General features: G+C 67.9%; 3 protein-coding genes across 3 annotated transcripts; 2 read left to right on the top strand and 1 right to left on the bottom strand.

Annotated features, from left to right (window-relative positions):
- Positions 1 to 4,825: 4,825 nt before the first annotated feature.
- USHBP1 (USH1 protein network component harmonin binding protein 1) lies at positions 4,826 to 9,452 on the bottom strand. Its single transcript, XM_027796424.2, is given in 15 exon segments — positions 4,826 to 5,078; positions 5,628 to 5,750; positions 5,846 to 5,937; positions 6,024 to 6,068; positions 6,070 to 6,216; positions 6,405 to 6,642; positions 6,731 to 6,866; positions 7,212 to 7,294; positions 7,367 to 7,507; positions 7,617 to 7,738; positions 7,859 to 7,969; positions 8,069 to 8,290; positions 8,363 to 8,490; positions 8,694 to 8,794; positions 8,876 to 9,452. Coding segments are annotated over 15 exon segments (2,184 nt in total). The 5' UTR covers positions 9,124 to 9,452; the 3' UTR covers positions 4,826 to 4,831.
- A 103-nt stretch (positions 9,453 to 9,555) lies between these two features.
- Positions 9,556 to 14,054, top strand: BABAM1 (BRISC and BRCA1 A complex member 1). Its single transcript, XM_055804821.1, is given in 10 exon segments — positions 9,556 to 9,711; positions 11,771 to 12,089; positions 12,174 to 12,232; positions 12,340 to 12,460; positions 12,528 to 12,606; positions 13,075 to 13,099; positions 13,339 to 13,468; positions 13,589 to 13,675; positions 13,767 to 13,835; positions 13,837 to 14,054. Coding segments are annotated over 10 exon segments (1,047 nt in total). The 5' UTR covers positions 9,556 to 9,685; the 3' UTR covers positions 13,969 to 14,054.
- Positions 14,055 to 16,177: 2,123 nt separating this feature from the next.
- ANKLE1 (ankyrin repeat and LEM domain containing 1) lies at positions 16,178 to 19,803 on the top strand. Its single transcript, XM_055805179.1, has 6 exons — positions 16,178 to 16,270; positions 18,013 to 18,296; positions 18,334 to 18,615; positions 18,718 to 18,877; positions 19,009 to 19,138; positions 19,454 to 19,803. Exons 1-6 carry the CDS (start codon positions 16,178 to 16,180, stop codon positions 19,624 to 19,626), a joined length of 1,122 nt encoding a protein of 373 aa, XP_055661154.1. The 3' UTR covers positions 19,627 to 19,803.
- Positions 19,804 to 19,819: the final 16 nt, after the last annotated feature.

The raw sequence follows: 19,819 nt of genomic DNA, 5'->3' as shown, positions 1-19,819 counted from the left end.
CATGGAGCTGGGGCACGGGTGGCCTGGGTGCCCCCCACACACCCCTGCCCCCCATGGCATGCCCTGTCCCCATGGGGGACCCCACGCCACGATCCCGCTTGGGCCGGGTGAGGATGCTGATGCTGAGCGAAGCGGCCAGCAATGCCCACACTGCAGGGATGGGCTCGGACTGAGCGCCGCCAGGACCTTCGTGGCGCCTCACACTGCCATCCTTGGCATTCCCAACCCACGGAGCGGGGCTGGTGTCTCCATCAGGGTTAAGGGAAAGCTGAAGCAAAGTGGGCTGGATATAAAAAGCCCCAGCAAAGCACCGAGCCTGGAGTCGGGGCGCAGCAGAAGGGATGGATTACAGCTCTGCCCATAAATAAAACCTCCATTTCCTCCTGTCTGGAGGGATCTCTGCTCACCAGGTACCTGCTAATGCTGCCATGCTGCGATGCCCAGCCAGGGTGATGCTGTGGTCAGGGAGCAATGCCCAGCAGAGCCAGCTGGGAAGGGGCCAGGCCTGGGGGGGTCCCAGTCCGGGCAGGGGGGGTCACCCCCACCTGCAGCCAGCCCTGCTTCTCCTTTCTCTTCTGTCAGGCCGTGATTTATGGCCCTTTCCCTGCCTCTCCCCCGCCTCCTCGCCCCCTGCAAAAAATAATAATCCAGGAACAAAGGAGGAAATTGGATCTTCTCCCCCGCGCGGCTCCCGGCCCCGCGGTGGGAGCCGGGTTTGTTTTGACGTTGGTGTCCAGTTGGCGAAGGCGTTTGATCTCCGGAGGAATTCCTCCTTCCTCGTGCTGCTCCGCTGACTCCACCACACAAAAAGGGCCCCTGGGAGCCGGGAGCTGCCGGCACGTTTCGTGCCGCCCCGACGCCCCCAGGAAGGGTCTGCCATGGCAGAGGCGCCCACTGGGGCTTGGGGAGGTTTCCAGGCTCAGTGTCAGACCCAGCTCCAATGTGGGGATGGGTGGCAGCCGTGTCCCCCCGTTCCCCTACAGCCTTTGGGCTGGAGGACAACTGAGTGACCCTTGCTAAAATTTGCAGGAGCAGTCCTGGGGTTGTGGCTGTGCCAATGGAGAGCTGCGTGCCGGCACCGCTGGAGAGCTGGGTGCCATCACCAATGGAGAGCTGGGTGCCAGCAGCACCAGAGAGCCAGCTGCCGGTGCCACCAGCCCTGACCCAATTTCCAGCATCCTGGTTAGCACTACCATGGGCTGGGCTGCAGGACAGCCATGCCCTCTCCCAAACCCACATGGGAGCTGCCGGCAGTGGTGCTTTCCAGGGGTTTAGGTGGATACCACACTGCCCGTCCATCTGACTGTCCTCCCAGCACACCCCCATGGGGACCCCCACCCCAATGTGGGGCTGTGCGTGGTCCTGTGTGAGCAGAACAGGGAGCTTTAGGTCAATCCCCTGATCTTCAGCCATGGGGCAGGATCTGGCCTTGCTCTGCCCAGGAGCAGCTTGCAGAGCCCCCAGCCTCAGTTTTCCATGAGTCTGAGGGTGCTGAGCCTCGGCTGGGCTCTTCAGCGCTGCATTCCTGAGGGTAGATCCTGCCGGCAGGCGGGCGGGCATGTGTGTGCCTGCTGTGGGAGGCGAGGGCAGGCTGAGCTGCGCCAGAGCCAGCGGGGGGGCCAAGGGGCCCTTGTGGCCAGGGGGGTCCCGACCCTCCCGCAGCGGCCACGGTTGCGCATGACCTTGCAGGGCCGAACCGCGGCCGCACCGCCGCAGGCGAAGGACAAAGGGAGGCCGGGGCTGGCCATGCCATGGCTCTGCGGCTCCCTGGGCAGGGCCGTCCCCAGCCCCTGCACCCCACAGCTGCCCCATGGCACGGCCCTGTGCCCCACGGCTGCACCCATCACGTGCCGCTGCAGCAAACACGCCTCCACGCGTGTGCACGGGGCTGTGTGCCCCATGCGTGGGAGTGCACACACGTGTGCAAACGGTGGTGGGGGTCACCGCAGGCACACGGGCTCTCTCTCCCCCATGTGCCCCCGACGGCCATCCCATGGAGAAGGGGTTTTGCCCCCCACCCCATGCAGAGGAGGTTTAGCCCCCCCAATGCCATGGTTTTGCCCCCAGCCCCGCAGAGAGGCTGAGGGAGCCCTGACCCTGCTGCCCCTGGCCCCCCTTGCCCCCGGCCCCCCTCTCTGCTGGAGATTGCCGCTCCCTGCCCTGCATTCCCGGGATATCAGATCCCACGCCCCTGGCCCCCACCCAGGCATGGCTGGACTCTCCCTCACCGGAGGGGGGACATGAATCACACACCCTCCCTGCTCCCATGGCTCCCAGCTTCACCCGCTGCCTTCACTCCCATGTCCCCCCCGGCACAGGCTGGCCCCCGCTGGGACACTGTTGCGCAGCCGCCCGGGATCCACTCTGCCAGGGAACAGGGTGCAGTCCTACACCAGGCCCTGTCACCCAAGGGTGCTGGGGGGGGTGTTGCTGCAGCCTTTTGGCTTCCCAGCAGCTCGCACTGCTCCACAGAGGGGAAACTGAGGCAGGGATCAGGCCATCATGAACTGGCATGTGGAGCCCTCCCTGGGGAGCTGCAGGTTTCTGGGTGCATGTGGTGAGCAGTGGGCAAAGCAGGGGGGTTCCACTGCCCATAGCCACCACACTGCGCCGTGCCGTGCTGCACCATGGCAGGCTGTGCCATGTTACACTGTGCTGCATTGTGCCATGCTGAGCCACTGCACCATGCCATGCTTTGCCGTGCTGCACTGTGCCACGCTGTGCCATACTGCACTGTACCGTGCCATGCTGCACCATGCCAGGCTGTGCCATGCTACGCTGTGCCACACTGTGCTGCGCTGCACTGTGCCATGCTGAGCCACTGCACTGTGCCATGCTGTGCCATGCTGCACTGCGCCACAATGTGCCATACTGCACCTTGCTGTGCTGTGCTGCACCATGCCATGCTGTGCCATACTGCACTGTGCCATACTGCACTGTGCCATGCTGCACCGCACCATGCCACGCTGTGCAGTACTGCATTGTGCCATGCTGTGCTGTGCTGCACCATGCCATGCTGTGCCACACCATGCCATGCAATGCCATGCCATGCCATGCTGCTCTGTGCTGTGCTGAGCTACACTGTGCCATGCTGTGTTGTGCCGTGTTGTGTCATGCGATGCCAGCAGCCTGGTGGGCAGCACAGTGCTGGGGAGCTCACAGCACTCCGGGCCCTTGGCAGAGTCTCAGGCTGTGCCATGGCAGGGAGCGCGACTGGGCCCGGCACAGTGATGGGAACGGGGAGCCAAGGCCACCTGAGCCACTGGGGACAGTGGGGGTGCTGCAGCCTGGGGCACCCCACTCCTGCCGGTGCCCCTAGGGGGGACCTGCTCTGGCCCTGGGGTCAGCAAGACTCAGCGGGGGGGGACCCCTCCAGCCGGGGTGGGGGTGGCAGCAGGTCCCGCCTGCCCTCCCCCTCCTGCCGGCACCCAGGGTCGAAGCCGCCCCGGCTGCCCTGGCCCTTTCATGCGGCCCCCGGCTGCCCTGGCCCTTTCATGCGGCTCTCCGTGGAGCCTGACCCTGCACAAAGCCCCCAGGAGTCCATTTGAATCTGAAAAGGGGTCTGAGCTCAGAGCCCTGACCTTCAACCTGCGGGTCAGCTTCTCCACACCACTGCCACCGGCCCCCGCAGCCCCTGCCACCCCCCCTTCCCGAGCCAGGCTGGACCGAGCTGAGCCACGGTCCGAAACACGGCCCGCAGCAGAGCCGGGCAGAGCGGCTGCAGGGAGGGCCAGGGCTTGGGAGCAGGCAGCACCAGCAGCCTCCCCCCTCCCCAGCTCCAGTATCTGGGTGCAGGAACCTGCCCCTCCGTGCTGGGCATGCAGCAGCAACTGCTGCTCCACGGCACTGCTGCGCCTGTTCGGTGCTGGGGCGGCTCCCCAGGGTCCTGGGAAGTTGTCCTTTGATCCAGTCCTGCTGCCTCTGGGGACATGGAGCTGCCCCCCTTTCAGTGGGCTCCTGACTGGTGGGGAGGTGGCGGGGAAAGAGGGCAAGGGCAGCTGGACGGGGTGAGCTGCATCCCTGCATCCCTGCCCTGCATCCCCACATCATTGCATCCCTGCATCGTTTCATCCCTGCATCGTTTCATCCCTGCATCCCCACATCATTGCATGCCTGCATTGTTTCATCCCTGCATCCCCACATCATTGCATCCCTGCTCTACACCCCTGCACCCCTGCATCCCTGCCCTGCAGCTCTGCAGCCCTCTCTCTGCCCTCTCCATCACCACAGCTCTGAATATTGATCCACTGAGCCTTGAACTCTGCTGCAGGATCTCCCCGGGGAGATGCGGGCCTCATTTTAGCCTATATATAGCTCCGTGCCTCAGTTTCCCTCCCACACTGCAGCTGGCTGAGCCCTGGGCTGCCACACAGCCCTATGCAGCCTCCCACCGGAGACCCACACTCAGCCCAGCTCCCACCACCCAAACGTCCCATCGTGCTGGGGTTCAGGCTGCCGGATTTAGCCCCCCTGCTCCTGGTGGCAGCCTCCCGGCACAGCCCTGCTGCTGCCCCCGCCCCCCCCCCCCCCCCCCCCCCCCCCCCCCGCGCGGCGCGGATGTCCCCGGCGGGGGTCACTTCTTCTCTTCCCTCCTGAATATGCATGGGCCCCTCCGCCACGGCCACCACCATCACCTTTGATCCCACGTCAGGGATAACGAAATGGCTTCATCTGCACTGGGAGATAGTGGGGGTGGCGGGGAAGGGACGGCCTTTGTTCCTGGCCCCGATGGGATGAGCCAAGCCGGGGGGTCTGTCTGCTTGAGCCCCCCGCCCCGGGCCCACAGCCCCCCAAACCTGAACCCCCAGTGCATCTGGCTGCGCCGTGAGCATCACTGGTTTATTCTCCCTGAGGATACAGCAAGCGCTTTCCAGCACCGGGGGTCTTGGGGGTGATGGGGGGTCCTCAGATGCATGTCTCGCTGCTGGCCTTCCCCTGCTGCAGGGGTCTGCAGCCTGCGGGCCAGCGCCTGTGCCCTCCGGGCATGCTGCCTGCGCAGGGCACCTGCCTGCACCTCCAGGCGCCGCAGCTGGGCCGCCTGCTTCCGCCGGGCACCACGGTATGCTAGGGCCAGCGCGCTGCGGGGACCACGCTCAGCACCCCGGCACAGCGCAGGGCACCCAGGGCACCTGGGGCACCCAGCGGACCCAGGGCATCTGGGGCACCCAGGGCACTTGGGGCACGCAGGGCACCCAGGGACTGTGCGGGCAGGGGGAGTGGGGGCTTGGGGTGTGCAGGAGGGGACAGTACAGCAGGGGTGTGCAAGATGGGGCCACGTTTTTTGGGGTGTGCAAGAAGGGGTGGCACTTTTGGGGCATGCAGGATGGGGCAGCACATCAGGGATGTGCAAGATGGGACAGCATTTTTGGGGTGTGCAGGGAGGGACTGTGTTTTTGGGGTGTGCAGGGAGAAGGGACCGGTTTTGGAGCATGGAGGTAGGGACCACACATTGGGGGGGTGCAAGAAGGGATCGTGCTTTTGGGGTGCGCCGGAAGGGATGGTGCATCTGGGGCAAGCAGGGGTGGGTGTGCAGCCGGGGCATGCATGAAGGACTGCGTTTTCGGGGCGTGCGGGGAGACGTTGCACCCAACACCTGCCCAGCAGAGAAGTGGGTGCCTCCTGCCCACCTGTGAGCATGGAAGAAGTCTGCGGTGACAGTGACGCACTGTGCCTGCTGCGCACGGCTGACGGCGCTGCTCTGCTCCAGGGACAGCACCAGGGCCTGTGCCCGGGCACGCAGCTCTTGCGCCCTGGGGACACCCGCATGGCAGCCAGCCAGGCATGCTGCCCCGCAGCCGCATGGCTACCCGGCGTGATGCCATGGCATGCTGGGGAGGTCTCTTACCGAGCCAGGGTGCGGAGCAACTCTTCCCCCATCTTCTCCCGGTCCAGAGGGTGCTGGGGAGCCGCGGCTCCCACCCGGCTGGTTTGGGCATCCTGCAAAGGTTGGGTGTGGGTCCCATCCCTGGGGAGATGCCTGACCCTGGGGAGGGTCCCCATGGGGAGGTGGGAGCAATCCTTACCTCCTCGCTGCTGCTGGAGCTGCTGGGGGGGCTGGGGGGGGCGACCGGAGGCCCCATCCCGCTCCCATTCCAGGTGCTGGAGCACCAGGCGCAGTGCAGCCTCCCGTGGCCCCTGCCCAGTCGCCACCACCTCCAGGCCCCGCTTCTCCCTCTCCACCAGCTGCAGCTGTGTCTTCAGGTCAGCCATGGCCTCCTGGCAGGGCAGTGGCATCACCAGCAGGGCAGAGGAAACTGAGGCACAGCCCCATTCCCTAGCTCCACTCCGTCCTGCCATGCATCAGCCCCCACCCTTCTCCCAGCTGCTCTGCTCAAAGCCTGGACCCGGCGGGGAGCTGGGGAAGAACCCAGTCACCCAGTTTCCCCCAGCTCCCCACATCCCACCTTGAGCATTGCCAAGTCCCGCAGCAGCTCCGCTTTCTCCAGCCGCCTCCAGCCAGGCAGGAGATCCCTGGCATCCTGCAGCGCCTGCTCAGCCCGGGCTCGGGCGTCTTCACTGCGGTGGGTGCTGGTGGGTGCCGGGGTGTTGTGCAGGGATGCCTCCACGGCCGCCTGCTCCGTGCGCAGCCGGCGGATGTGCTCCCGCAGGGCCCCCTCCTCCATCCCGTGGGGTGCTGGGATGCTGTGGGGAAGGGCAGGTGGCTGGGGGTGGGGGCGATGCCACCCCCGGGGACAGCTCAGCCCTGGCCCGGTATTGTGCCTCCCGGTACCTCTGCAGCCCGGGGAAGCCGCTGTCCCTGCTCTCCTCCTGGTTCTCCGGCTTCCCACGGCCTGGGGACTGTGGCCCCTCTGTCGGCATGGGGCTGGACCCCCATCCATGCCCGGGGCTCTGTTCCCCCACAGCTCCTAGGCACAGGGCAGGCAGAGTTCAGGCAGGTGCCCCTCACCAGTGCGTGCCCACAGGGGCTGTGCTGGGGACTGGGGTGCCCCAGCATCCTTCCTACACCCCCTGATACCCACTTTGCATCTGCCAGCACCCCCCAGCACCTTCCCTGCATCTCCTCAGTATCTCCCCTCATCCTCCCTGCATCCCCCCAACATGATACCCCACCAGTATCCCTCTGCACCCCTCCTACATCCCCTCTGCATCCCCTGATATCCCCCAGCACCTCTTGCACACCCCCCAGCATCCTCCCCATAAACTCCCCAGCCTCCTGCCTGCCCCCCACAGCCCCCTGGGCTGGCACTCACCACCATGGGCACCATCCTCCTCCCGGCCCAGCTTTGCCCGCATCAGGTCAAGGAGGGCAGCATAGGCCCCCCCACAGCGCTCGCTGCAGGGAGAGGGGCTCAGCATGGCACTGCAGGCCGTCCCCCCCCCTCCCCGTCCCTGTCCCCGTGCCCACCTGCAGCGCAGGGCCAGGCGCAGGGCTGTGCTGCGGGACTCGTGCTGGCCCAGCACCATGCTGAGCCGCTCAGCATCGCTCTTGCAGTCTTGCAACGCAGCCGCCAGCTGCCGGTTCACCTCCTGCAGCCTCCCCAGGCACCTGGGCAACGCCGGTGCCCACCGTTAACTGTGCAGCCGGGGCCCAGGGCTGTGCCTCAGTTTCCCCACCGGTGAGGGCTCAGCAGCCCCTGGGGCCCGGGGGGACTCACCCCTGTAGCTGCTGCACCTGCTCCTCCTGCTCCCGGCTGGCACCCTCCGAGGGCTGGGGGGAGAGGGGGCTGTGGGGCTGGGCGCCGTGGGGCTGAGCGCCATGGCTGCACTGGGACAAGTCCTGCAGAGGGGACAGGCAGAGCCCAGCACTGGGGCAGGCAGAGCCCTGTGCCAGGGCAGGATGCCACCCACCAAGCTCCCCCTGTGCTGCGGCTGAAGCCCACCCTGGAGCTGCACTCACCTGGGGCAGCTGGGGGTCCCCCTGCCCTGGGGGGCTGCTGAGCCTGGGGGTGTCACTGCCAGAGCCCCCTGGCTCCTCCAGCCTGGACAGAGCATCCCGCAGGTCCCGGACCTGCGCCAAGCACAAGGGTGAGCCCTGGGGGCTGCTCCAGTGGCACCCCAGGGGTGACCGAGGGCAGTGCCCCCCCCCCGCCATGCCCCCAGCACCCACCTTCCCCTGCAGCCGGTCGCGCTCCCCCTGCAGCACCCGCAGTGATGCCATGGCCTGGCTCAGCTCCTCATCCCGGCGCCCCAGGGCTGCCTGCAGCGCCGCGTTCCTCGCTGCTGCCACTGCCATCTCCTCCACCAGCAGCCCCTCACCCGCTCCCGCCGCTGGGCATCGGCGTGTCACCCTCCCGGCCCAGACCGGTGGCTGGTCCAGCTCCTCCAGGCTCTGGGGACACAGGGCTGGTCAGCTGGTGCCCATCCCCTTGGCATCTGGGCTGACCATACCGGTGGGGCTCACCTTGGCCACTCGCGCCCACTCCTCACCCAGTACAGGCTGCGCTGGTGCCCGCCGGTGCCGGGAGAAGACGGTGCGCTCCAGCGAGCTGACAGTGTGCTGCAGGTCTGCGAAGAGGTCGGGCCCGTGGGCTGGGGAGGGGGGAGCACAGCTGGGGTCAGGTCAGTGGCACAGCATGGCACAGCATGGCACAGCATGGCATGGCACAGCATCACATGGTATGGCATGCAGCATGGCATGGGCATGGCACGGCACAGGCGTGGCATGGCACGGCATGCAGCATGGCATGGCATGGCACGGCACAGCATGGTGTGGCATAGCATGGTACACCCACCTTCCAGACCGGTGGCAGCGCTGAGTGTGCCATTGAGGCCCCGGGGCTGTGGGCTGGCAGCGGGGAGGCTGGCGGTGCCCTCCCAGCCCTCCTCATCCTCCCTGCGGGGCGGTGAAGGCCAGAGATGGCAGGGGCCAGGCAGTGACACCCCCCGGTGCCCCACAGCCGCCGTGTCCCTGTACCTGCCCGTGCGGTGCTGCAGCTGCTCAGCCCTCTGGTGCAGCCGGGCCACCGTGGCCAGCAGCCTGGCGATGCGCTCCTCATAGTGCAGGATGCCCTCAGTGTCCCCTGCCATGTCCTCATCGTCATCTTCATCCTCATCATCCTCATCTTCATCCTCGACTTTCTCCTCCTCCTCCTCCTCCTCAGCCGGTGGGGGCTGCGGACACTGTGTCTGCCCATCCCGGCCCTGGCCGGCACCCGGGGACATAGGGGCTGACACCCGGCGGGATTTGCCGGGATGGGGATGGGTTTTTGGCCACCAGCCCACTGGCCACAGCGCCTCACCCCAGCGCCCAGTGCCTGGGCTGGGCAGGACCCGGCACCGCTGCCCCACCGCGCCCCACCGCGCCCCACCGCGCCTCACCGCGCCCCACCGTGCCAGGGATGCCCATAGTCAGGGGATGCCTGTGGTGGGGCGTGAGGAGACCCCCCATGTGGGACCAACGCCTGGCAGCACCCATCCCATGGGACACCCCACTTGCCTTCTCCATCCCGTCCTGTGGCGGCTGTTGCCCGCACCGGGGGGCTCACCCCACTCCCACACTGGGTGTCCCCACGTTGTGGCTGCGTCACTGGCCCCTGCCCGGCCTTGGGCCTGGTTCCTGCCGAGATTTCCTCTTCCTCGGCAGCCCCGGTGCGGCCTCTTGCACTTAACCATTGCGCTGCCCCCGCGCCGGGGGGGACAGAGCCACCTCAGGGGGCTCTGGCCCCCAAACCCCTCCCTCCCTGCTCTGCCCCACGGCACCTCAGCCCGACACTGGACCCTCGCCATGTGCCTGGGCTCCTTCGTGCCCAGGTGGGAGGATGCACCCAGCTTTGCACCCTTGAGCATCTCTTGGAGGTTGGGGGTGGGGGGGCCAGAACATTTGGGGGACTCATGAGCATTTTGGGTGCTAAGAGGCATTGCATGGGGTGCTGGGGGGTGCAGGGTCGGGGGGGAGCCAGCCCTGGGGTGCTGTGGGCAGTGCATGGGTGTTTATGTGCGGGGAGGGTGGTTTTTGGGGTGCAGAGGGGTGCTGCAGGGTGCAGGAGGGGCAGCGTGGGGGTGCTGGAGAGTCCTGCCTGGGTGTTCAGAGCGCTGGGACAGAGCGTGGGTAGCTGGGGTGCAGGGGGGTGTGCACGGGTGCAGCAGGGTGTGCAAGGGTGCAGGGGTGCAAGGGGCAGTTCATAGGTGCAGGGGTGTGTGTGTATTTGGGGTGCAGGGGGTGGTGCTCAGGGTGCAGGGGTGCATAGGGGTGTGTGCGTGGATATTTGGGGTGCAGGGGTGTGCATGGGTGTGAGGGTGTGCGTGGATATTTGGGGTGGGGGGCTGTGCATGGGTGCGGGGGTGTGCGTGGATATTTGGGGTGGGGGGGCTGTGCATGGGTGTGAGGGTGTGCGTGGATATTTGGGGTGGGGGGCTGTGCATGGGTGTGAGGGTGTGCGTGGATATTTGGGGTGGGGGGGCTGTGCATGGGTGTGAGGGTGTGCGTGGATATTTGGGGGGGGGGCTGTGCATGGGTGCGGGGGTGTGTGTGGATATTTGGGGTGTGGGGGGCTGTGCAAGGGTGCGGGGGTGTGCGTGGATATTTGGGGTGGGGGGCTGTGCATGGGTGCGGGGGGTGTGCGTGAATATTTGGGGTGTGGGGGGCTGTGCAAGGGTGCGGGGGTGTGCGTGGATATTTGGGGTGGGGGGCTGTGCATGGGTGCGGGGGTGTGCGTGGATATTTGGGGTGGGGGGGCTGTGCAAGGGTGCGGGGGTGTGCGTGGATATTTGGGGTGGGGGGCTGTGCATGGGTGCGGGGGTGTGCGTGAATATTTGGGGTGTGGGGGGCTGTGCAAGGGTGCGGGGGTGTGCGTGGATATTTGGGGTGGGGGGCTGTGCATGGGTGCGGGGGTGTGCGTGGATATTTGGGGTGGGGGGCTGTGCAAGGGTGCGGGGGTGTGCGTGGATATTTGGGGTGGGGGGCTGTGCATGGGTGAGGGGGGGGTGCGTGGATATTTGGGGTGTGGGGGGGCTGTGCAAGGGTGCGGGGGTGTGCGTGGACATTTGGGGGGGGGCTGTGCAAGGGTGCGGGGGTGTGCGTGGATATTTGGGGTGGGGGGCTGTGCATGGGTGAGGGTGTGCGTGGATATTTGGGGTGGGGGGCTGTGCATGGGTGCGGGGGTGTGCGTGGACATTTGGGGTGGGGGGCTGTGCATGGGTGTGAGGGTGTGCGTGGATATTTGGGGTGCAGGGGGTGCAGACGGGGATCAGGGGGCGGGGCAGGGTGGTTGGGGTGCCGTGCACGGGCAGTCAGGGTGCCGGGTGCCCCCCTCCCCGTCCCCACGCGCCCGGGGGACCCCGGGGAACTACAAGTCCCAGCAGCCCCCGCGCGGCGCCGCTTCCGGCCGGTCCCGGACGGGGCTCGTGCGGCCGAGAGCGGGTGAGCGCGCGCCCGGGGAGGGGCGCGGGGTACGTGGGCGGGGGGGCGCCCGGGGGGGGCGTGGGGTGCAGAGGGGGCGCGGGGACTGTGGGGCGGGGGGCGCCCGGGAAGGTGGGGCGAGGGGTGCAGGGGGCGCACGGGGGGGGCGTGGGCAGGGGACGACCGGGGAGCGTGGGGTGGGCGGTGCACGGGGGTGTGTGTGGGGTGAGGGGTGCGTGGGGTGCACGGGGGGGCCGGGGGCACGTGAGGCAGTGCGCTGGGGGGTGCATAGGCTGGGGGTGCGTGGGGCAGGGGGTGCACAGGGGGGTGTGGGGCAGGGGGTGCGTGGGGCAGGGGGTGCACAGGGGGGTGGGGCAGGGGGCACAAAGGGGGTGAGTGGGGCAGGGGGCGCACAGGGGGTGTGGGCCAGGGTCCAGGACTCAGGGCTCCCGCAGCGCTGCCACCCCGCAGCCCCCCGGCGCCGGTCCCAGCGGCCATGGAGCGCAGCTGCCTGATGGACACCTCGGAGCCGGGCAGCGCCGCCGAGGAGGAGGAGGAGAAGGTGCCGGAGCCTCGGCCCAGGACCCGCTCCAACCCCGAGGGTGCTGAGGACCGGGCGCTGAGCGCCCAGGCCAGCGTGGGCAACCGCAGCGAGGGGGAGGGCGAGGCGGCCAGCACCGATGACAGCCCCCAGGGCACAGCTGCGCCCGACGGCACCGCCTGGCCTGGCCCCGCGCCCCCCGCCGAGGTCCAGGTCAAGACCCCGCGGGTGAACTGCCCCGAGAAGGTGGTGGGTGTCCATGGGGAGGGTGGCGGGGGGGCTGCGGGGGCGGTGGGGGGCTGCAGGGGCTCAGCCGCCGTTCCTTTCCCGCAGATCATCTGCCTGGACCTGGCGGAGGAGATGGCGCTGCCCAAGCTGGAGTCCTTCAACGGGTGGGTGCCGGGGGGTGCCCCTGGCTGGGGGACCCCAACTGTGCTCCCCCGCCAGCACGGGGCCGGGGGGGGCGGTGGTCCCCGCTGAGTTCCAGCCGCTGCCGCAGGTCCAAGACCAACGCGCTGAACATCTCCCAGAAGATGATCGAGATGTTTGTCAGGACGAAGCACAAGATCGACAAGTGCCACGAGTTCGCACTGGTGGTGGTCAACAACGACGCCACGTGGGTGAGTGGGGCCATGGGGATGGGGGCGGGTCTGCGCCCCCCACCCCCCTCACCCCCGCTCCTCTCAGCTCTCAGGGTTCACCTCGGACCCCCGCGAGGTCTGCAGCTGCCTCTACGACCTGGAGACCGTCATCTGCAAGTCATTCAGTATCCCACCGCCTGTGGGGTGGGACGGGGGGCCGGCACCCCCTGAGGGTCCCTGGGGTGCACACGGGGTCCTTGGGGTACATGCAGGGTCCCTTGAGCATCATCAGGGACCCTCCAGGCCTGTTGCCCGCAGCCAGCAGCATCCCCATGGCCTCGCTGGCATCCCCGGCACAGGCAACGGCTGCGGCACGGAGCAGCATCGGTGTCTAGAGGCTGGGGGGTCAAACCAGACCCCTGAATCCCCCCAGGCAGGGTTTAACGCCAGACCCCCCAGCCTCCCCAAACACCCGCTTTCCGGTGTTTTCTCCCCACCCTGGTCCATCCCCCATGCCTGGTGCGCTCACCTCCCCCCGCAGGAGCCCGCTGGGTGCCCCAGTGCCAGCGTGGCCACCGGCTCTGGGCGTGGCACGTCCCTGGGGATGGGCAGGGGTCTGTGTGGTGGGATCGGTCCTTACCTGGGGGCTGCAGATCTGGAAGGGCTCTTCAACCTGATGTGAGTATGGCCGGGGGGGGGGCGGGGGGAGCGGGGCAGCCACCTGGCTATGGGGTTTTGGCTTTGGCATAAAACCGCCGCGAGCCTTTCACCAAACAGCTCCTGGGGTGGGCGCTGCGTCCCCAGTCCTGGTGCAGAGCTGTTGGGTTGTCATTAAGTTTTAATGGGGGGTGGGGGGTGGGGTGTCAGTCCATGAGCTGCTGGGTGGGGGTCCCTGAGCCCCTATCCTCCTGGTACAGCCAGCAGAAGATTGAGCTGCCGGTGACAGAGAACATCCAGACCATCCCACCGCCCTATGTGGTGCGGACCATCCTGGTGTTTGGCCGCCCCGGCTGCCAGCCCCAGTTCTCCATGTCGGAGCAGATGAAGGTGGGTGACCCCCCCCCCCCCCCCGGCTCTGTCCCCCTTCCTGGTGAGCTCGATGGCTCCGGGTCCATTCCGGTGCGTGGAGGAGCCTCCCAGCACCATTCCCGACTTCTCACCCTGCAGAAGATGCTGCAGTGTCCCTACTTCTTCTTCGACGTGGTGTACATCCACAATGGGACGGAGGAGAAGGACGATGAGACGAGCTGGAAGGTAAAGGCGGGATGGGGGGGTCCCCATCACCGCGGTGGTGGTTGGGGGAGCTGTGTGACCCCCTGCCCCCATTGTGTGTCCCCCCCCCCAGGAGATGTACAGCTTCTTCAGCAGCCTGGACACCAAAGGCACCAACTACAAGTACGAGGTGTCGCTGGCGGGGGCCGGCCGTGGAGCTGCACAACTGCATGGCCAAGCTGCTGGCGCACCCGCTGCAGCGCCCCTTCCAGACGCACGCGGCATACGGGCTCCTGGAGGAGGACGAGCCCCCTGAGATCGAAGCCACAGTCTGAGCTGGGCCCCCCCCCCGGCACCGGGAGCCACGGGTAGCCGTGTGGTGGTGACCTGGCGTGGGGCAAAGAGAGAGGTGTTTGGCTGATGGCGTGTCGCTGGTGATGTGGATCCTGCACCGGGGTTGGAAATGGGTGTGTGTGTGGGGGTGTCAGCCCCATGCCCGCCCCCATGGCTGTGGGGCTGTGGGTCCTGTGCCCGTTGTGCCCTGCAGTGCTGGCGTGGGGAGCCGAGGGGCACCTGCGGGTGCTAGGCCGTGCTGGGGCTCCCCCACTGCAGCAGGGATGGGCACTGGGAGGTGCTGGGCACTGGGAACACTGATGTGGTTACTGGGAGGTGCTGATGCCAGGCTGCTGCTGTAGGACACTGGGAGGTGCTGGTGCAGGACACTGAGGGGGTGCTGGTGCCAGGCACCGGGAGATGCTGGTGGGGTTACTGGGAGGCACTGAAAGATGCTGGTGCAGGACATTGGGAGGTGCCGGTGCTGGGTATTGGGAGATGCTGGTGCAGTTACTGGGTGGCATTGGGCAATGCTGGTGCCGGGCACTGGGAGCACTGGTGCGTGATTACTGGGTGATGCTGGTGCCAGCCACTGGGAGGTGCTGGTGTGGTTACTGGGAGGCGCTGGTGCAGGACCCTGGGCGGTGCCGGTGTGGGCCGCTGGGTGGCGCTGTGGCGTAGCACTGGGAGCTCCGGCCCAGCCCCTCCAGCCGCGGTCGCAGCCGGCTGGGTGGGCGTGGTTGCCCTCAGTCGGCTCCTATTGGCCGCCTCGCCAGCCAATGAGCGGTGGGGTGGCTTGTGCGCGGGGGGGTTCAAACAGGCGCTGCGCAGTGCGCATGCGCGGGGCGGCTTGAGCGGCGTGGCGCGAGCCGTAAGGGGGCATGAACCGGTGGGGGGCGGGTACAACGGGGACATTCCACCGCGGGCGGGGGGCACCGGCACTGCACCGGGTGGGGGGGGAAATGGGGACATTGCACCGGGGGGGGGGCACCGGCACTGCACCGGGGGGGGGGGGGGGGAATGGAGACATTGCATCGGGGGGGGGCACCGGCACTGCACCGGGGGGGGGGCCGGGGAATGGGGACATTGCACCGGGGGGGCGGGCACCGGCATTGCACCGGCGGGGGAAGAACGGGGCGGCAACGTTGCACCGGGGGAAGGTACCGGTATTGCACCGGTGGGGTACACGGACGCATTGCACTGGCGGGGGGGGGGGGGGGGAACATCGCGCTGGGGGAGGGGTGGGGATTGGCACCGGACCGGCATTGACCGGGGTGTGAACGGGACTGGAACACTGCACGCGGGAAGCCACCGGCATCGTACCGGGGGGACACGGGGACATTGCACCGGGCAGGACATCTCCTTGCACGGGGCGGGGCACGGGTACCAGACCGGCATTGCACCGGGGAGGCGGCGGGGACATTGCACGGGCGGGGGGGGCTGGCACCGGGGCGGGGGGCATCGGGCGCAGCCTTGCACCGGCGTGGGAGGCGCTTTGCACGGGCGGGGACTCTGCGATACCGGCGTTGCACCGGGCGGGGGGCGCGTTGCACGTGCTGCAACGCGGGGTGCGGTGCGGTGGGGTGCCTGCTTAAGGGTACCCCTGCATGCGCTGCCCCGGGGGGGATCGGTGGGGAGGGGGAGCCCCTGGCACTGCACCCGGCGGGGAGTGGGCGCTTTGGGTGCCCCTGTGTGTGTCTCCCGGGGGGGGGGGGGGAGGCGCTGGACAGCCCCACGCTGGGACTGACTCGAGGGCAGCTGCCACCCCACGGTGGGGTCCCCAGCGCCCCCCCCGTGCCTGAGCAGCCAGGTGTGGGGCTGGTGGCCCTCGCGTGACCCCAAGGGGACGGCTGTGCCCCTGACCCACGGACCGTGACCTTGACCTGGCTGAGCTGGGGGGGTGGTGGTGGGGCTCACGGTGAAGCCCCCCTCCTGCTCCAGGTTGGCCGAGGAGCTGATGCCACACGTCACCGCATCCTGGGGGGGGCACAGGTGCCACAGGCTCCTGCAGAAGAAACAGGCCAAGGGCCAGGTTGGTGGGGACGGTTCTGGCGACAGGGACAGCACCTTGGGGTGCTGCTGTGCTGGGACCCTCATCAGTGGGCTGGGGGAGCAGTGGGTGCTTGCCTGGCCCTGGCAGGGCTGCGCCCCCCCGTGGTGGCCCTGGCAGGGCTGCGTCCCCCTGTGGTGGCTCTGGCAGTGGTGACAGCGATGTCCCCCTCCCGCAGGATGGCAAACAAGCCGCTGACCTGGCTTGGATCCCGTGGGACTCGCAGCGTGCCCGGGGGTGGCCCCCTGAGGAAGGTGAGGTCCTCGGGGTGCCCCCTTCACCAGGGCTGGTGTCGGGGGGGCTGACCTGGCTCCCCTGACTCCAGTCTGTGCCCCCAGACCCAGGGGGGCCTGGGTGGTCCCTGTCCTTCCTGACTGAAGACGGCACTGAAGACAGTGGCTCCTCTGGGCCCCTCAGCAGCACCCCACAGGTCCTGGCTGGAGGAGCTGGAGCTGGGGGGCAGCGGTGGTCTGGGGGAGCCCCTGTTCCCACGGGGCTGTCCCCTCGAACCCCCATCCCCCCTCCGTCCCCTCCCCTGCCCCATGGCCCCCAAGTGGACCTGGGGGGCTCAGCTCTCCCCCCCGCAGCCCCTCGCCTCCAGCACGCTGCTCTCTGCCGGGGATGAGCTCGGGGAGGGATCCCAGAGCCGAATCATGGGGGGAAGGATGGGGGGTCCCCCCTGGGCTGTCCCCAAGCCTGGTGCGGGGGACAGCCCCCGTCCCCTCTCGCCAGCAAGAGTTTGGTCCAGGTGGGTCCCTGAGCTCCCCCCCAGCCCCAGCACTGCAGTGGGGTCCTGGGGGGACACAGGGCACCCCCCCGGGCTCCCCTGCTCCGTGGTGGTCAGAGTAGCCACTCTGTGGTGTGCTGGGGGCCCCGGGGACGGTGACATCCTGGGTACTGTGGCTCAGCACCGCTGGGGACCAGGGATGGGTATCGCCACCCCAGCTGCACCGGCCTGGGGGGGTGGCAGTGCCGGAGGTGGGGGGACAGGGACCCACAGCAGCCTTGGGGACAGCAGCAGTGCCAGTGAGCGCTTTGTCAGTGCCCTGGAGACCCTGGAGCCCAGCGAGGACGGGGGATGCCCAGGGGCTCGGCACTGCTGCTCCCCCCCAGCCCAAGGCACCAGAGCTGGGTGAAGCCCACTCCCCAACTGCAGCTGCTGCCAAGGAGCTGCCCCCCTGCCAGCCCCCCAAGTGTGGGGAATTTTGCAGGAGGCTTAAGGGCAGCCCCTTGTGAGGATGGCTCAGACGTGGGTGATGTAGGGGAGCTGCTTGCCCAGCTCCAGGGGTGCAGCCTCCGGGGCTCCCCCCCCCATGCCCCAGGACCCCTTTGCAGCCCGGCTAGTCTCACCGCTGAGGATGTCACCCTCCGGCGCTGCCACTTCACCCCCCAGAACAAAAAGCCGCCTCCAGGCTTCTGCAGCACGGCTCAAAGCCGCCGCCGCCGCCCTCCTCCTCCTCCTCGTCCTCCTCCTCCTCCTCCTCCCTCTTCCAAGAGACACTGGAGATGCCCCGGTGGCCCCCCAGGCTCAGAGCACCCCGGGCTGTCCCCAGGGACCCTGGCACCACCCCAGGGTGCTGCATCAACCCGCAGGGAGAGGACATGTCCAGCAGGGATGGAGAGGGGACAGGCTCTTTGGATGACACTGAGATCCTCCCCAGAGCCCCTAGCCAGCCCAGCTCATCCCTGGGGGCCAGCAACTCACCTGGCTCCAGCCCCACGGTCCCCGCTGGTCCCTGGGGGTCACAGGCACCCCCAGGACTCTCCATCAGATGCTCAGGCCTCCCCTGGCTCCAGCCCCACGGTCCTGCTGGTCCCTGGGGGTCACGGGCACCCCCAGGACTCTCCATCAGATGCTCAGGGCTTCCCTTGTGCCTCTAGGACCCCCAACCCTGGGGTGCTGGAGGCTGGCTCTGGGTGGCAGGACCCCTCACCCTTGGGGACACACCAGCCCCCGTGGCCCCACAGAAGCTTCAGCCGCCCCCTGGCCCCACAGCTGCCAGGCAGCACTGCGGTGGAGCCAGGGGGCCCAGCTGTGCCACTCTCGCCCGCTGGCTGCAGCACCCACTGCTCCAAGGAGCATCTTGAGGATGAGGAGCGGGGACAGGCACCCACCGAGCGGCACAGTCCTGGCACAGAGGCCACCACCAGCCCTGGGGACACCGTGGTCCAGGATGGGCGAGTGTGCATGGCACCACTGCGGCCCCTCTCAGATGAAGGTCTCCGCCGGCGGCTGCGGGCGCTGGGGGACAACCCGGGGCCCGTCACGGAGCTCACCAGGTGGCTGTACCTGCGGCGGCTGGAGAAGCTGGTGAAGGGACACCAGGGGAGGCCAGCAGGGGGAGTCCCAGGGATCCCCCCCAGCCTGGTTGTCCGGTCCCCATGGTGCTGGTGTGGGGCTCACAGTGCTCCCCGATGCTAGCACGGCCGCTCCAGGGCACAGCCCCGAGCTGGCAGCTGCCCTGCGGACCGGCCGCATCCCCGACTGTGCCCAGGATGAGCTGGTGCTGGCCCAGCAGTTTGACTGCTCCGACCAGCGCTGGCACTGGCGGGAAGGGCTGGTCAAGTCCAGCTTCAACTACCTCCTTCTTGACCCCAGGTAAGGCCACGCTGCTCCCCCACGCATCCCCCATGCCAGGTGGGTCCAAACAGGGACCCCTGGGAAGCGACAAGCCCCAAAGGTGGGGGTTGGCACCCCCAGGACCACCCAGAACCTGCCACTCCGCTCCCACCACCTGAGCCCAGCTGAGTGCTTCAGGACCTTTGTCAAAGCCATTTTCTACGTGGGCAAGGGGACACGTGCTCGGCCATACTGCCACCTCACCGAGGCACTGAGCCAGCACCGTGCTGGGACACAGAAGGTAGGATGGGCTCGGGGGTGTGTGTGTGTGTGTGTGTGTGTGTGTGTGTGTGCGCTGAGGCCATGGTGTTGGGCTCAGGGGACTGTGTTGGGGGTCTGGGGTCTGTGGTGACAGTGTCTGCTGTCCTGTAGGGCTGCCCCAAGGTGCGGCGCATCCTGGAGATCTGGGCGAGAGGGCAGGGTGTCATCTCGGTGCACTGCTTCCAGAGCACGCTGCCAGTGGAGGCTTACACGCGGGAGAGCTGCCTCGTGGAGGCTCTGGGTGAGCGGGGCTGGGGGGAAGGTGGTGCTGCCGCAGCCCCCAGCTTCGGTTCTGCTACTGCTCCCACTCCCTGCATCCCTCTCCCCCACCCCATGCAGGAGCTGGGGGGCTGCAGCCTGTCCTGGGGCACACGGGGACTTTGGGGTCCCTGGTTGTCAGTGCAGGGTCTGGACACGATGCCCCAAACCCCCACGTCCTGTGGGAAATCTGCTTGGAAGTGGGTGCTGGTGGGGGGCACGGGGCTGCCTCCATCGCTGTGGGTGCTGATGGGGAACAGGGGGGGCAGGACTGTGGGCGCTGACCCGATCCCTGCAGGGCTGCAAACCATCACCAACCAGAGGAAGGGGCACTGCTATGGCACGGTGGCGAGCTGGCCGGCGGAGCGGCGCAGGCGCCTGGGTGTTCACATGCTGCACAGGGTCATGCGCATCTTTCTGGCTGAGGGTGAGCGGCAGCTCCGGCCGGCAGACATCCAGGGTGGGCGCTGAGCACCCTGGGGTGCTGAGGAATGCTGTGCCAGGTGCTGGGGGGGGCACCCCCTGCCTGCACCTCCCCTCTGCCCTGGCTGAGGAGGTGGCTGTGCTCTAGGTACGGGTTTTATGTCACAAACACTGGCGAGAATTTCTCTATTTTTCTACGAATAAATCGCTGCGGGTCTTTTTTTTTTTTTTTTTTTTTTTT

Source organism: Falco peregrinus, chromosome 5 (assembly GCF_023634155.1).
Source record: "Falco peregrinus isolate bFalPer1 chromosome 5, bFalPer1.pri, whole genome shotgun sequence".
Classification (NCBI taxonomy): Eukaryota; Metazoa; Chordata; class Aves; order Falconiformes; family Falconidae; genus Falco; species Falco peregrinus.
Note: the sequence above shows the minus strand (reverse complement) of the source record. Positions and strands in the feature narration are given on the sequence as shown.